The sequence below is a fragment of the Aythya marila genome, assembly GCF_965140915.1.
Source record: "Aythya marila genome assembly, chromosome: 8".
Classification (NCBI taxonomy): Eukaryota; Metazoa; Chordata; class Aves; order Anseriformes; family Anatidae; genus Aythya; species Aythya marila.
The window spans coordinates 26,318,991-26,334,325 of record NC_139049.1 but is presented as its reverse complement, the minus strand read 5'-3'; the positions used below and the strand labels follow the sequence as shown (position 1 = coordinate 26,334,325).

The 15,335-nt window shown below is 43.4% G+C and overlaps 1 protein-coding gene across 2 annotated transcripts in view; it reads right to left on the bottom strand.

The window, feature by feature from the left end:
* The window catches only part of OSBPL9 (oxysterol binding protein like 9), a 60,693-nt gene extending 46,102 nt beyond the window's left edge, over positions 1–14,591 (bottom strand). For both annotated transcript variants that reach the window (XM_082765774.1, XM_082765775.1), the window contains exons 1-3: positions 14,419–14,591; positions 4,775–4,825; positions 789–867 (exon numbers count right to left, since the gene is read on the bottom strand). In XM_082765774.1, coding sequence (XP_082621900.1) covers positions 789–867; positions 4,775–4,825; positions 14,419–14,529 — 241 coding nt within the window. In that variant the 5' untranslated portion in view covers positions 14,530–14,591. The remainder of the gene's footprint in view (positions 1–788; positions 868–4,774; positions 4,826–14,418) is intronic.
* Between the last annotated feature and the right edge of the window lie 744 nt (positions 14,592–15,335).

The following is a 15,335-nucleotide window of genomic DNA, read 5'->3' as shown; positions in this document are numbered from 1 at the left end:
AAAAGCAAAAAGACTAACAAATGTTACTTAAAAATTATTTTAACCCAACTTCCCTAGGATTTTAACATTAGGAAAAGAGAAATTCTCTATACAATATTATCACAGTACTTTATCCTACTGCTGCAGATAAAACAATTTAAGGAGTATATAACAACGATAATAGTACCTTACCCTTTCTACCGGTGAACCATAGCATGCAATGACGAAACATAGCAGTGGCAGATGGCATTGGTGTTAGTAAATGTGAATAAAACGATAATACCAGAGAAATGGTGACTGGCAGACAAGACACAGAAATGTAGATGAAATGAATGCAAGCTGGTAAATCTTGAAGCAAAGCTCCACCTTTAAGCCAAATGTTGCCTCTAGTCTCCTCATAATTGAGCATTAAGTTCTATTTGGATACAAATTGCAACCTTCAGACCAGTCTTGATTCTCTTCATACAGAAATGCATAATTGTATCTTGATAACGAAGATCAGAAACGTTTTGTAAGCGAAACCCATAATCAGAAGCCAATTACTTTTTCCCCTTGAGTCATTTATTCTTTACATTTTAAATCTCCGAATCCTGCCAGGACTACAGTCTCTTTCTAGCACATATGTATCCACTGCAGATGCAAATCCCTGCCTAACCTGCAGCACCCCTGGATCCAGAATGTTCTCAGTGTGCTCATTCATGCTGTTCTGTTGCCAAACATTTAAAATCATCCATCAAATACTAGTGGAATCTATTATAAGAAAAAAAAAAAAACAAAAAAACAACACACAATCTCTTCTTTCAGCTCACCCTGAAAATGGAAGGTTTTCTGATCAACAGTTATTGTGAAGGTGCTGTCGTCCTCATCGTCTATACCAATCACAGCTCCCTGTGAAACAAAGAACAAAATCCTGATAAGGCAAGCAGTGACATCAGCAGCACACACTCTATCACTACACCACCGGAATTTAAAAAGCATTGACAAATTAGAAGCACACTGAATACTGTAAAAAACAGGAAGATCCTCTGTTTAATCATGGGATGTAAGTCAGTTCTTTAATAGAACACATTTTTAGTTGCAGAAAAAAATAATAATTATTATTTGGAAAACTTTATGATTTTCTGAATGGGAAAATGAATCTTTTACCTTTGTAACGGAGATGGCTTTATGCTACAGCATCATTATAGTAAACAGTGTTCTACTATTCTCTACTACATTTCAACTTATATTTTGAAGAAAAGTGGGGAGCAATAACTTATAAGTACTTTCCGTGTCTAAAAATACCAGTTCACTGATATGCTACAAAAAGAAACTCTTGACCTAATTTTATCTGCCTCTGTATAAAAACAATCATTCCAGCAAAATGAATTCAGCCCACCATGTCATGTCACTAGCACACTGCCTGATCTCATTTCCAGCCCCTAAGTAAATATCAACAGTAAGCTAACAGGATGCATCAAAGGCGGCTAGCTTTGTCGTCCAATTGGTGACGAATTTTTAGAAGGAAATGCAAAGATTACATAGAGTTAAAGACCATCTGTGCTCAGCTATTTACAAATATATCCACATCTTCTGCCATTCCTGCCCCTTAACCCCAGTACATAACAAACAGCACAGTTGCACCCAGGGGAGGAAAACACTGAAAAAAAAAAACCTTTCCAGGCCTCTACCGCCTCTCAGTAAAATCATAACATCTAACCCAAAATACTTCAAAAATCCCCAAAGGATTTACTCAGTTTCTCTTCTCCTTTCCCAGGAGACACAGCATCAGGCTCTGTTTCATCTTTCCTCTCTCCCACAAAGCAGAAAGACATCACTGGAAGGCACATGGGCTTGAAGGGTAAATCCTGCTCTTACATGCAAGTAAACAGCCAGCGATGAGACTGCAAGCTGGCCCCAGCAAGTGCTGGCCCCATTTAGCCAAGCGGGGCCCAGCAGCTGCCACACAGGTATAGGTAAGTACCACGCCTGCCCAAACAGAGGAATCTGTTTCGTATAGACCCAAGGGCAGGGAGATGTGAATCGATCATACATGTCCTTCCCAGCCCCATCAGAGGTTTCTGGACCGTGTGCGGCTGGGCCTGTCACAGGCACCTCAAGGCCGCAGGAGGAGCAGGTCCTCTATGGGAGCAGCACCAAGCACACGCTGTAGCATATACGGCAGGAAGGGATAGCTCCAAACTGCTTCTTCCCCTCTGATGCCCTGCGTGTACCACACAACTTCTCCAAAAGAATATTTTCAGGCTTTTACAGGTTTTTCATGGACAGCTCTGTGATTGCTATACAAGAGGCACCCAAAAAGTACACCTGTCCATGGTCATTCTGAATACTTGTAGTACCAGGACATTACAACAACCAGAAGACCACCTGTTAAGTTCTGGTAATCACGCAGTGTGCCAGTTTCATGACATTTCTGGCCAAATTCATCTTGTCAGAATGCTTTTTCATTTCCTCAGTAGACCTCAGACAAAACATGTCTGGCATTCACTCAGCTTTGCTATGCAGAAAGTCAAAAGATCACTTCAGATCTTACCAAATCATGGTCTGGTTCCTCCACACCTGCTGTGTCAAAAAACTGTAAGTCATACACCAAGAACGTGATATTCTTTCCCAGTTAATGTAGGTAAAACTAACGCAAGGCTAAGAAGGCCAGATTGGGACAGCTGAGTCCTGCCTCCATCCCAGGTGGTGGAAGGAAACTGAGAAGCAAGAAGCACACACTGCTCTCTGATGCCTCAGCACAACGCTCCACAAAGTGCACGAGCTCAGATCACAGAACTAAGGCTAAGTGAGCATAAGCAGAGAAGATGCTTCTTTTGTCATATAGACAATACGTATTGACAAGTGAAAAAAAAAAAAAAGCACATGAAACTTGAAGTGTTTATTACAGAAAGCTTAGGCAGGACCTAAGCATAGTACAGATGACAGATTCCTCCACCAGCACACCTTCCTAAATACACCATGACAGTAAACAAAAAACATAATTTGAAGATGAAACTCCATGACCTATGAAACATGAGTATAAAACACAAAAAGGCAAGGAACAAGCTTATAAAAATCCATTCAAGAAAAAGGGAGGTATTTTAGGCAAATTGCTTAAGCTACATGCTTGTTTATGTTCACACCTAGAGTTACAAATCAACAATTGCTCTCAACAGAAAACCTCTTTGATAAAATTTCAGGTTGCAGAAGCCCATCTGTTCAGCTATTGGTATCATTGTCATCTGCCAGAAGAGCTGCTTTACAAAAGCAAAAAGACAACGACCCCTTCCTCCCTCACAAAATAAACCCCACACACACATTCAGATAGAGTCAGCAAACCTCAGCAAAACTCCTAGGAGTAATCTGCTGTGGGAGAGGGGCAGATGGGGAAAGAGAAATGGATTGTTTTATCTTAAATGCATATAAAAATGGATAATGCAATGTTGAACAGATTGTTCACTTTTAATATTTCCTAAACTGACAGGCTGAAGCCAACCTCCACATTTACATGCTCACAACACAATTAAAGCAGGCATGTTTTTTCAGACTACATTTTTCTACACAATGCAAAAAAGCACCCACAAATCTTTGGGAACGTAATGTTGTAGACAGTGGTTTGAGTTTACATTACCCTTTAAGAAGTTACGTATTATGTTACCAGTACCCTAAAAAGACAAAAGTGCAGTAAAGTCATCTGGAATCCAGATGAATGGGGATTCTCTGTATGAAGCTCAAAAGGAGACCCCCTTATTAGGCCCCCAGAAAGTGGTAACAACTTAATAAAGGAATAACTGGGAAAAAAAAGAGACAGAGTTCTACTGCAACACTCATCAGATTGTGACAATCAGATTGTGTGACAGATCCCCTTCTCTACATTTTTTACTTCAAGACTCAAAATGCTCTCATTTATGCCCATTACCCTCCTGACTCATTCCCCCTATTTACATCAGCATCTCACAAGACCACTGCATACTGGAGCCACAGACTCTACGAGAAACAGGAAAAAACACAGCAAAAGGACTTGTGCAAGAATATTTTTTGGTAAGTGCACAGTCACAAAGTAGAAACTGAGCATGTGCAAAGCCACCACAGCATTCCTGGCTCTCTGCAGTGCTGTCACTTCAAGCCACAAGAGCAGCATTCACAGCTGAACGTCCCAGGCCAGGACGGGTAACACCCAGTTTTCCTGTGCTGTGTCTTCCTGCCTCTGTTTCCCCATTATGTAACCCCCCTCAGCTGACATTTCAAAACCTTTCTTCCTTCCCTTTCCACTCCTCTTTTGTTTTGCTTCTGTAAAGACCACGTGCTGTGTGACGTTACTACACAGCACTACAGCACCCTGAACGAAGCACAGGCAAGCTGCAGGCCTAGAGTGTCCAAACTGGCAGAACAGAGGGCTCACAAGCAGAATAAAAGCAAACCAGGACAGAAGGAATGCAGTTTTACAACAACTTCTGTAGGTACAAAACATATCTATATACAAACATATCCAAACACACAAAGAAATGAGAACTGCAAACAGCAACTTTTCTGCAGCATTTTACTGCCAACCCATCTTACTCTGTCCTATGATGCTTTTTAAGACAACGTATAAAATGCATAACACTTTTATACAATATATAAAATAACAGAATGCAATCAGCCCACAATGTCATTTGACCTCTAATGTTTTCCATCTTTAAGTACTTTCACTATTTCAGTATTTCGCAGAGTCAAGAATAGAGCCTAAAGCTCAAAAGTCTCCTTGCAGTTCTCTCCAGTAGGCCATAATATCCACAGTATGTCATTAAGTACCGAAGAAAATAAAACTTACCCTGAGTCTAACACATCCTCGGCGTGACCCTCTCATCATCTTGTCTTTTGACTGAAAAAGCAAAAAAAAACATATCACTGGATTAACAAATATTATAAGAAGTGCAAGGAGGAAGTTATTCAAGGCAATTAAGAATAAACCATGTCGGTATAATGCTTTATTGACTGATTGAACGATCTCTGTTACAAACTAGGTTTGTTCTGACACAAAAGAGAGGATAACACCATGGTATGACAAAGTAATTCTTCCAAAAAATAAGAATACGGTACCATGCTTCGAAAATTTTTCAGAGATATGTTGAAGAAATAATTGGAAGATGCAGTCTGCACCTTTACAGAAAGTCAGAAGATATGAAGAAAGACACTGATTAAGGAATACTAAAAATTGGCAGAGTGCTGATTTACATCTACCTCCTGCCTCTCCTGCTCTTGGGAGAGCGCCCATATAACATGTTTCTGTCAGAAAGTTCCCTATAGTCATTCCCCTTCATACATACATAAATGTCACGTCCAGACAAGTTTCTAAGTCTTATTTCCTGCTTTTATTCCAGGAGTTAGAAAATTCATGTCTATAGCCATTCAAGTGATAAGATTGCAGACCAGAAACCAGGATTCCTCCGTCCAGAACCAGTGCCTAAACCTGTAGCCTAGCCCACCTTGCACCTAAATTACTGAATCTCTTCTTTAGTAGCTCTGTTTGAAACACTGACTAGCTAATTGTAAACATCCCACCCACTGCTAGCTCAAAACTGTGATCTTAATCTTTCAGCTATTCCCAGCACTGCTTAGGGTAGATTTTGTCAGCACGCGTCTGCCAATGCCATGTTATTGGGCACTACTGGCAAGCCCAAGTAGTATACACACAAACCTGTTGAGATAAATAAAAAGGAAAAAAAACATCTGGAGGAATCCTAAATATTTTGTTTTCTGATAGATGCAAAACATCTTCTGGTTTTCAATTACCTCCCCCTTGTTATTATTTTTTAATGATAACTTTTATGCCATCGTAACCTTAGCTACAAAGTCTTTAGTCTTGCCTAATACAACCCTTTCTCTGTCACCACCCAGATACAAACTACATTTGTTCAGGTCATGGAAACACAGGTAATGCTGTGGTGGCACGAACAGGTTCTCTGCCTGTCACCTCTGAAACACGCTCTTCTCTCCACCAGGATCCTAATACTTCCATGTGCACAATATATCACTGTGATTATGACTAGCCCTATTATCACTGGAGCCACTAGACAGTGAAATCTTATTGATAACAGTGGGAAAAGACAGGGGGCAGAACTATCAGCCTTAACAGCAATAAGTTATTCTTCATCTGCCGTACATCTGAGAGACAGAGCTCCATCAGAGCTATCGATGATAGCTGCTTCTCCCACAGAAAGCCTGAGGCACTCACGGCAAGGCCTGATCACTAGAGGTAATTTACAAACACAGCACTCCAAGCTTCAAATGAAGTGAAATTTTGCTTCAAATGAAGCGAATTTTTGCTGATCTCTCCCTCAATTCGGTCTCTAATTTACCAAAGAATCTTCTGAGTGTTAGAAACCATCAGTATCACTCTCCGTGTTCTCATATCGACACGGGTTAGCTGATCAAAACACAGTGGGTGTAAGGACTAGCAGGGCCTCCATAATGTATTCTACAGATGTATGACTTCTTTGTAGATTGCCTGCATGAAAACTTCTACATTGGGAAGATTTTTTTTCAAATTTTTGTTTTGTTTTGTTTGTTTTTTAAAGTACAAGACCAGAGGAGTATCTACAAACAAAGCTACTCCAATAATTTTCTGTCAGAACTTGTATATACCTGAGACACACCTCACTAGAGTACACCTACACGTAGATTTTCGCTATTCATTGCCATGAGTGAGCTCCTAAAATGGGAGAGGGCTACTGAGAGCTTACTGCTCCCTCTGGTGGTTTCCCTCAGAAATACTGGCATGATCTCAGCAGGAAAAAACAAAAACAAAACAAAAACAAAACAAAAACAGTACCTGGGCTGCAGCTGCAACTCCAGAGGAAAAGGAAAGAGAAAAAGGAGCCTGCAGAGCACAGGGTGGGCACCAAGCCTCTGGGCTTGTCCTGCCCGGATCCCTGAGACAGACAAGGGGAGATGGGAGCCAGTCCTACAGCAAGGAAGGGAAAGACCCCAACAACCCCAACCTGCCCTGTACAGGCTGAGCATCAACTCGACCACAAGAGATCCTGTAATAGCCTTTTTTTCTTGTACATCACATTTTAATGGAGTAGAAATTGAGTTTCAACTTGATAATGCTTAATGTTCTTAGCCTGAAAAAAGATTTACAGGATAAATCACGGGTTCAGCGTGTGGTCCTGTATACTTACAATTTCCTCATCGTCAGACAGAGCTTTAATTGGTTAACACAATTACAATGAAATGGCAAATCCAATTCCTTCTACCTAAGCAGCACGAGTACCTGCCATTCTAGGATCTGAACGAAAGCACGCAGCTGCCCTCACAAATCGAGCTGTATCCTCACAGCAGAACTGAGCAAGTCTTTCCAAACATGGCTCATTTGACATTTTAGATTTGCCCCCGCCCACCAGTAAGATTTTATAAAATGTAAAATTTGGACAGTTTGCCCTTAATATTTTCTGCTTTTACTCTTTGGCTGAAGGGGAAAAGATCAGGCGCTGATATAGCATGTCTTATACTTGGTCAAATATTCTTGAATAATTAAGGGGGATTACAATAATCCCATAAATGTTTTGAGGAGTGGTTCCACTTCAGGGAACAAAATCTCCGACAGCTGAAAGACGTGTGGGAATAGCTACCAAAAAGTCACATTTTCCTTTCTTTTTATATATGAAGTCTCAACACGCAGCTATCTTTTTTCAGTGATCAGTTTTAAAACTAGGGAAAATGACATTTTCAATAAAATTCCCATACACACTGTACTGATTTTGATGATAACAGACTTGAATAGGTTACAAGCAGGGAGCAAAAAGAGATAAATCTCACCTGAGGCTCAAATAAAAATTCATAAAAATAAACAAAGATATACAGTATTACTGCAGGGGGAATGTACATATCTGCCAAATAATCTGGCCTTTATTGGTTTCTTTTTTACGTCCACACAAAGAAGTTTGATCAAGTACAGAACTGATCTAATGTATGGCATTTCGGGTAACCTACAACTTCTTAGAGAAATGAAAATAACTCCCGGGTTTATTTTAAAAACAAACAAACCCAAAACCAAATGAAAACCCCAACTTCTCCCCATCTTTTTTGGATTTATTTCCTTTGAGTTTCTGAGCTGTCTGGGAAGTCTGACATTTCAGCACAAAACCCAGCTGCTGCTTGCCCCCAACACCCCTCAGGCCCCAGTCCTGCGGTGCCGAGGTGCACAGGACCCACAGAGGTACCTTCTTCACTCACACAGCACTGCCAAGGGGATCTCTAACGTAAGCACACTGATGAGCAAAACCATTTGTGTCATTTAATTCCCTTTAGGGAGGGGGAACATGGAACAAGCTCTATTTATAAACGCTGATTTTTGCAGTTTAACTACATCTGCAGGACAACTTTCCATAATAGCTATTGTTTTCACCAAACGCAAAGGCAACCCTTGTTTTTCAAGCCAAAATAAAACCCGATGAATTAAAAACTTAACATGCTGTTCCTGTAGCTCCCCGCTCTCAGGAGGGCCTCCTTGAGCACGGGGACAGCAGTAACACCCAGCCCAGAAGAGCTGCAGCTTCTTTGACCCCTCCAACCATTGTGGGTCAGGCATGAACTACAGGGGACAATGGCAGCACCCCGAAATTGCTTGAGATCTCAATTCCTCTTGAATTCAATTAAATTTGCTCTGAAATTAAAACTAAACACAGGCAGCTGGTGTACCTGAAGCTTTGACTTCTGTGGATACAGTCATACAGCAGGAACCAAAACCTCAGCTACCACCAAACAGCAAGTAGAAGCAAACACTTCCAAGAAGCATCCTACTTCTTAGGTGTTTAGAGTCTCAGTTGCATTAAACCAACGCATTTCTTGTCTGGTAGTGCACATGAAAATTTACACTGAAACAAAGGCTGCAACAATTAATTTCCAAGAAATTACACACAAAGTTCGACTTGCTTTTTGAGAGGAAAGTGTAGGCAGGCATCTAAAGATAACAACGAACACTAGAGGAAAAGTTGCCTTGTATCTGCTGGAAAAGTTTCCTCACAGAACAAAAGTGCTCATTAGGCTCAGGGAGTTTAACTGCCTCGCTCTCAACCTGCGCCAAGGAAGCTTTCAGATCAGTGGGGCAGGCAGCATGGCTGGCTTTGGGGGGACAGCCGACATGCAGGTCAGGGTAATAAGTGCAAAATGAACCCATCAAATGTTTCCAGACAAATCTGAGCAGGCACAGCATGTTTCTACCAGATGAGAAATGCCACAGATGTGCAATGCACAGTGGTGAGCAAGTACTGGGAGACCTAAAACCAGACGTATTGCGTAAATATTGCAGAGAGCAGTATTAATTCAGCAGTATTAATTCAGCATTACTGAAAGCAAGTCAGGCAGCATCACATAAAAATCACCTGTTTGGTTCCAGGAAATAAGTACTGCTCTAGTATTTGAGTAAATTTACTCCCCAGGAGGAAAACCTAGCACTAGTGTCAAGCATTAAACCCTAGCTATCAAATTCTAAGGAAAAAAAAATTAAAAAATCAGATTTTGGAAAGATCACGTTTCTAAAGATACTAGAAGCTGTAACAGGTCTTAAGTTCCATACATAATTAAGGTAACAGATTGATGTATCAGTTGCAATTTGTTGGATTTATTTCCCAACTTTAATAAAAAATTCTACTGCAGGAAGATAGGAAGGGATACCATGCTGGCTGGCAGAATCCTGCACCTATGGCCAGCAGATGGAGAAACACCTGCTTCTCCTTCTCCCACACCCCTACCCTACAGGGAGGTGCTTAGGGACACAGGAAAAGAAGGATAAATTGGTTTTGGCTCTTCTAATGCTTACTGAAAGTATATCTTTTATTTTTTTGCTGGGAATTTTACATGTTACTGTCATAAGGGTATGTACCTTGATTGGTACAAGCAGATTGTTATTAATTAAATTATAAACCTGTAATAATTTATTAACTGCATGGAAACCTTTGAAACAAACAGTTGAAACTAGGCACAAAATTCAATCTAGCGTTGAGTAACAGCCACCTTATTATTTTTAACATGTGAATTCAGAATTACCTTCCTTACCATACGTAGTTTGCAGACAGTTTTGTCTGGTTTTATTCGATTCACTGAGCTGGTTGCAGTGCATGGGACAGATCAAGCTCTTGCAGAAAGAAGTGTCACATCAGCTCAGAACGGAAAGCAGAGGCCAAAAGCAATGTTTGTACAAAAGCAGAGCTTTTTTTTCCTGTTTTCTTCAAATTTTTGCACACAGCTGTTGATTGAGAAACTGTATTTGCAAAAAGCCAGAAAATGTATTCAACTGAAAGGCTCTAACAGAGGGGCACTGAGCCATAACTCCAGCTTCAGAGGCATCATTTGAAATCAAGTTAACGAGGTTTGTTCCCAGTTTACCACCAAAATGAAACCAGAACAAAATCTGAGCCCCTCTCCTCAGTATGTGGATCGTACACTCCACGAGCACTTCTTCAAGGCAGCACCTCCAGCATTCAAGTTGCCAACTAGCAGAAATCTTTCAAAAGCACGAGGGGGGAAATAATCTTACAACACCACAACCGCTTCCTCCTACAACGGGTTTTGCACAGATTTTGCTCCTGAAAGTGACTAACCAGTTGGTGTATGTTTTCAGAAGTATTTTAATGAAACAATTAACAGAAACAACAACAGCGTACCAAAGCCATTAATCTATCCTTCAGGAATTTATTGGTACAAGAACCATAAAATGATTGGAGGCTACCCAATTTTGTTTCAAGAACACAGACTCTGGAGTTGTCACATACATCTTTTTTCTCTTTCAACCCTCATTCACTACACCAGGCAGTGTCAAGTCTGCAACAGCTTGAACAGTTCTTTCAATACTGTCATGCATCAGATATCTACAAAGATTTAAAATATTTTAAGGAACTGACCTTCCTATCTACTGACCCTGGTCTTAGCATTGCTTGCACAACTATGCCAGTTCAGCTGTTTATTATACAAGTAAAATATTTATTTAAAGAATACAGTTAAAACAATAATTTTAATCAGATTTTCAACCCTGAGGGGTTCTCTGGATTATTTCTACGGGATTCCCAAGGGTAATCAAGGCTATAGCTGATGTGTATTTAAGGCAGCACTGCTGCCAGAAAACACAAACAAAAAGCAAATCGCGTTCACCTCCCTCTCCCTCCCCAGCCATTTCTTTGTCTTCATGCTATCTGCCAGCACAATGCCAACACACGTTTTTATACTGACAGGCAGAAAACAAACTACAAAATGGATTCAACTGAAAAAACAAATCAGCAGAAAGTTATTTTTCAGCTGGAATCCAGCTTAGGGAACAACTTTACAACTCCTGTGACAAGGCAGAAATGATCTATTTGGAGGCTTTTCTTTTAAATATCATCTGTGCCTCCAGCTACAGCCTGAAAAAAGTGCAGTGCATCAGGAGACTTCTTGCATCTGCTATACCTCCAGAAGGAAATATTGGTGGATTCACAAATCAAAGAATATTGAGGGAATAAAAAGTCCTTTGTCAAACCAATCCAAAATGGGATAGTCATTTATTTCATATCTTGCTCTTTTGAAAATAAAACCAAACTGAACCAAAAACAAACAAATGAAAACAAACAAAACACCAACCACTTACTGATACTAGACAATCATTTATTTGAACAAAACCATGCAAAAACAATCAATATTTGGATGACAAGTCCAGGTCATATTCTCTGGAATATAATTGCATTTGTGTATGAGTGATATAAGTAAATTTGAGTGATTTTTCTCTTTTAGAAGAGGAATGTACAAACACAAACTACAGAAGAAGAAAATGAAAAAAAGCAAACAATTCGGCATTGTAAAAAAATGTAACTGCAATTGAATTAATTTGTTTCTGATGTATGTATTCAAAACGCATTTAGGTTAACATTTACTCATTCTACTAAAAGAAAGACATACTAGCTTAGCTGCAATACGATTGTGCACTAACTCTGAATGATCATGGCGCACCAACGGTACTTTTCTGCAGTCTGTTTTATGCTACTATGAAAGAAGATTAAAATACAACTGTGCAGGGACACATCTCTGAGCAGATCTACATGTACTTTTCTGGGTCTCTCTCTAAGGAAGAGTTCAGCTGCCTCAGAAGTTGTTACCTTGCAGCCTTCCCCAACTCTGCTGCCAAAGGTTAAGTGGCTCTTGGACCTACTGGAGAAAGTTCCTGCATGCGCAACTTTTTGGATTGCAGTGGGCTAAGGAGTCTGCAAGAGGTGATGAGAAGGTAAAAGCCGATCAGTTAACTGTAATCTCTCCTATCAGCAAAGCTGTTTCCAGGTTGCATGTTTATGAGCCAGGTAGAAACAATCTCAGCGCACCCCACCCATGCATTGCGCTCATCGGGAAGGGCCAGTTTCAGGCTCAAAACCATTCAGCTGCATGTACACAAGCAGACTAAGACAACAATATTGCTTCCGACGGAAACTGGCTCAGAAGGAACAGAGTAATCGATCTTATGTACCCTATAAAGCCGTCGTTTCAAAATACATGTGTACGTACACAGAATCATAGAGGAAATCAGGTCATTTCCCCACACACATAAGGCTCCCAAACCTGCTACCATTCCAGATTGATGTTGCTTACTTACCAGTCTTAAAAACTAACGTTCCTGAGTTATTACTCTAAAACTGAAGGTGTAGCTGAAAGGAAGAGTATCCCAGTACCTTCCATCAGTACTGGTGAGGCATGTGGTCACCTGGGACCCGATGCGAGTTCCCCCTCCAGCCCTACCCTGCAGACCGCGCAGCCCATTAGCAGAAGCAGCCTGCCTGCAGCAGGACCCCTTCTTCTGGCAACGAGTCTTTAACTACCTTGAGTTCAACACGACACAGGACACACGCCCTCAGGTACAGGAAGGAATTCAGGTATCTAGAGAATGGCGTAACAAGTACTTCACAGACGTGCAGAAAAGGTTGATAACAGCGTTCCGATGTAAATCTTAACTGAAGGGCTTTCTTGGCGGTAAAGGCACAAAGCAGAGACCATGGTTTGATTTCCTGATCCCAAGATGAACTTTTAGGGCATTGGGTTAAAAAAAAAAAGAAATCTTTAATCTGTGAATCTGTAGTCAATGATCTGAGTCATTGGAATAACAGAAAACATAGTAAGTTATACAGAATAAAGGGGTAATGCATATGTAGGGATACCTAACCATAGGAAATAAGGAAATTTAAGAACTGGTACTTATTAAACCGGCGAAGACCAGAATGAAAGTGACCGCAGTATCCAGTCATGACATGCCCCTTCACTAATCATCAGCGAGTGTTTCTATTCCTGCAGCTGAGCATAAAATGACTTTGCACCTTGAACCCTTACTTAGACTACCCTCACTAATTCGGCTCGATCAAACAGCTGACATCTGAACAGCCACTAAAGAGCAACTATAAAGGCACTTTTATTTCTCCGTCATATTCCAGATCCAGAAAGGATTTTTAATCGATGTGAATCAAAGCTGCTGTACAGTTTATAGCTGGCTTATGCTGAGGGGTACAAACTCCCAGAGCCAGAGACCTAAGCTCCTTTTGAGCAGCGCTGGAAGCTCAGATTTAGGGAGCAGAGGTTTCCCATGCCGCGCTCGTGTACCTGTGCCTTCACGAACAGGGAAGGGCCGGACAGGCACCCCGAGCTGTTATTTGCCATAAACCTCCTCCAGCTCCTGACAGGCTGAGCGTGCACGTGTGTTACGCGGGCCGATAACCCGATACACAGACCGAGCGCCAGCTCTCGCTCCACACTGCCCAAACTTAGCTGTGCACGCAGGGCCCTGCCAGCCGCCTCGTTTTGGGGCACATCCTCAAGAAAAACAAACAAAAAAAAAAATAACAAGAAAAACCAAGCTGCGCTGTTAAAATACTTGTAGGAATTTTGACTCCAGCCGCCGGCCAGCGGCCAGCAGGGAGAAGCCTCGCAGCGCCTCTCGCCGCTTCCAGCGCCTCGCTTCAAAACTTCGCGGCCAGGAGCCGGGAGCCCCTGTGGGGACACTGGGGGGGGGGAACGGCTGGGGGCGACCCGCGGCTGAAGTAACGAGCCCGGGGCGGGGGCAGGACCGGGGCGAGGGCTGCACCGGGGCAGGGGAAGGACCGGGAGAGGGCACTGAGGCGGCCGGGACACCTCGGCGAGGCTCGGACCCCGCAGGGCAGCGGGGCGAGGCCGCTCCGGGGCACGGAGGAGCCCCCACCGCCACCGCCCCCCCACCCTCGGGGCCGCTCCGCCACCGGCCCCCCCCCGTCCCGCCCCCGCCCCGGTACCCCTCGCCCCCATCCATCAATCACCCCGCACGGCCCCGCCATTGGCCGCTCCCGCCGCCTCCTCCTTCCCCATTGGCCGAGCCGGGCGCTCGCCCCGCCCCCATGTGCCCTCCCCGCCCTCACCTCCCCCCTCCCCGCTCCTCCAGCGGGCTCCCCGGGCTGTGCTGCCCGAGCCGCGCTGCCCGCCGCCGCCCCTCACCGTGTAGTAGGAGAGGAGCCCGGCGTTGTAGTCCAGCACGAACCAGCGGTACTGCCAGCCCTTCATCACGTTGGTCCATTTGCTCAGCGGGCCCTCCATGATAGACGCCATCTTAGGCACCGAGCCGCGCGCGCCCCGCCCGTGCGGTGAGGGGAGCACAGGGCACAGGCACGGCGGCGGCCGGCAGGGGAGGGGCGGGGCACGCAGCGAGGGGGCGGGGACAAGGGCTCGCGGCCCCTCCCCAGGGGGCGGGGCTAACGGCTGCCGGGGAGGCGGGGCGCTGTGAGGTGGCGGCCCCCTGAGGGGGGGGGGGCCGGGGTCTCCTCAGGGCTGTGGGGAGGGCGGGTAGGGCGCGACGTCCCGTTTCGGTGGCTGAGTTGGGCGTTTTTCTGTCAGATGAAATAAATGGTGCTGCTGCCTGTGGTGGTGTGGTTGTCTCTGAGCCCCTCTGTCTGCACAAAGCTCCCCTCTGCCCCTCAGGGCTCTCCAGTTAACGCCAAGGTTCAGGGCGTCCCCTGAAGGGGCTCCGTGTCCAGGGCGTATTAAAAACATCCAGGGCTTGAGGTGAAAATCGCAGTCTCGTTTGGCACTAAAGTAACCTTTTATGGGCAAGGCTCATTTAAATGGGACACAGCTTTCCTGCGGGCCGATCCAAGAATGTGGAATGAATTCCCCAGGAGCTATGGACAATCGTAAATCTCTGGCTAAATGCAAGGCATGTTCTTTGGCACGGGTCTGCTTGAACATAAATGCGTAATTCCACTTGTACTTCAGCACAAAAACTGCCAAGGCGCATTAGAGACACTCGTGTTCCTCCCTGAGGACAGACAGCATAGCAGCAGAAGTGGTGTTTGTTGTATGAACTTCTTTCGTGGTTCTTTCAAGCAAATATAAAACCTTTTTTTTTTTTTCTCTTT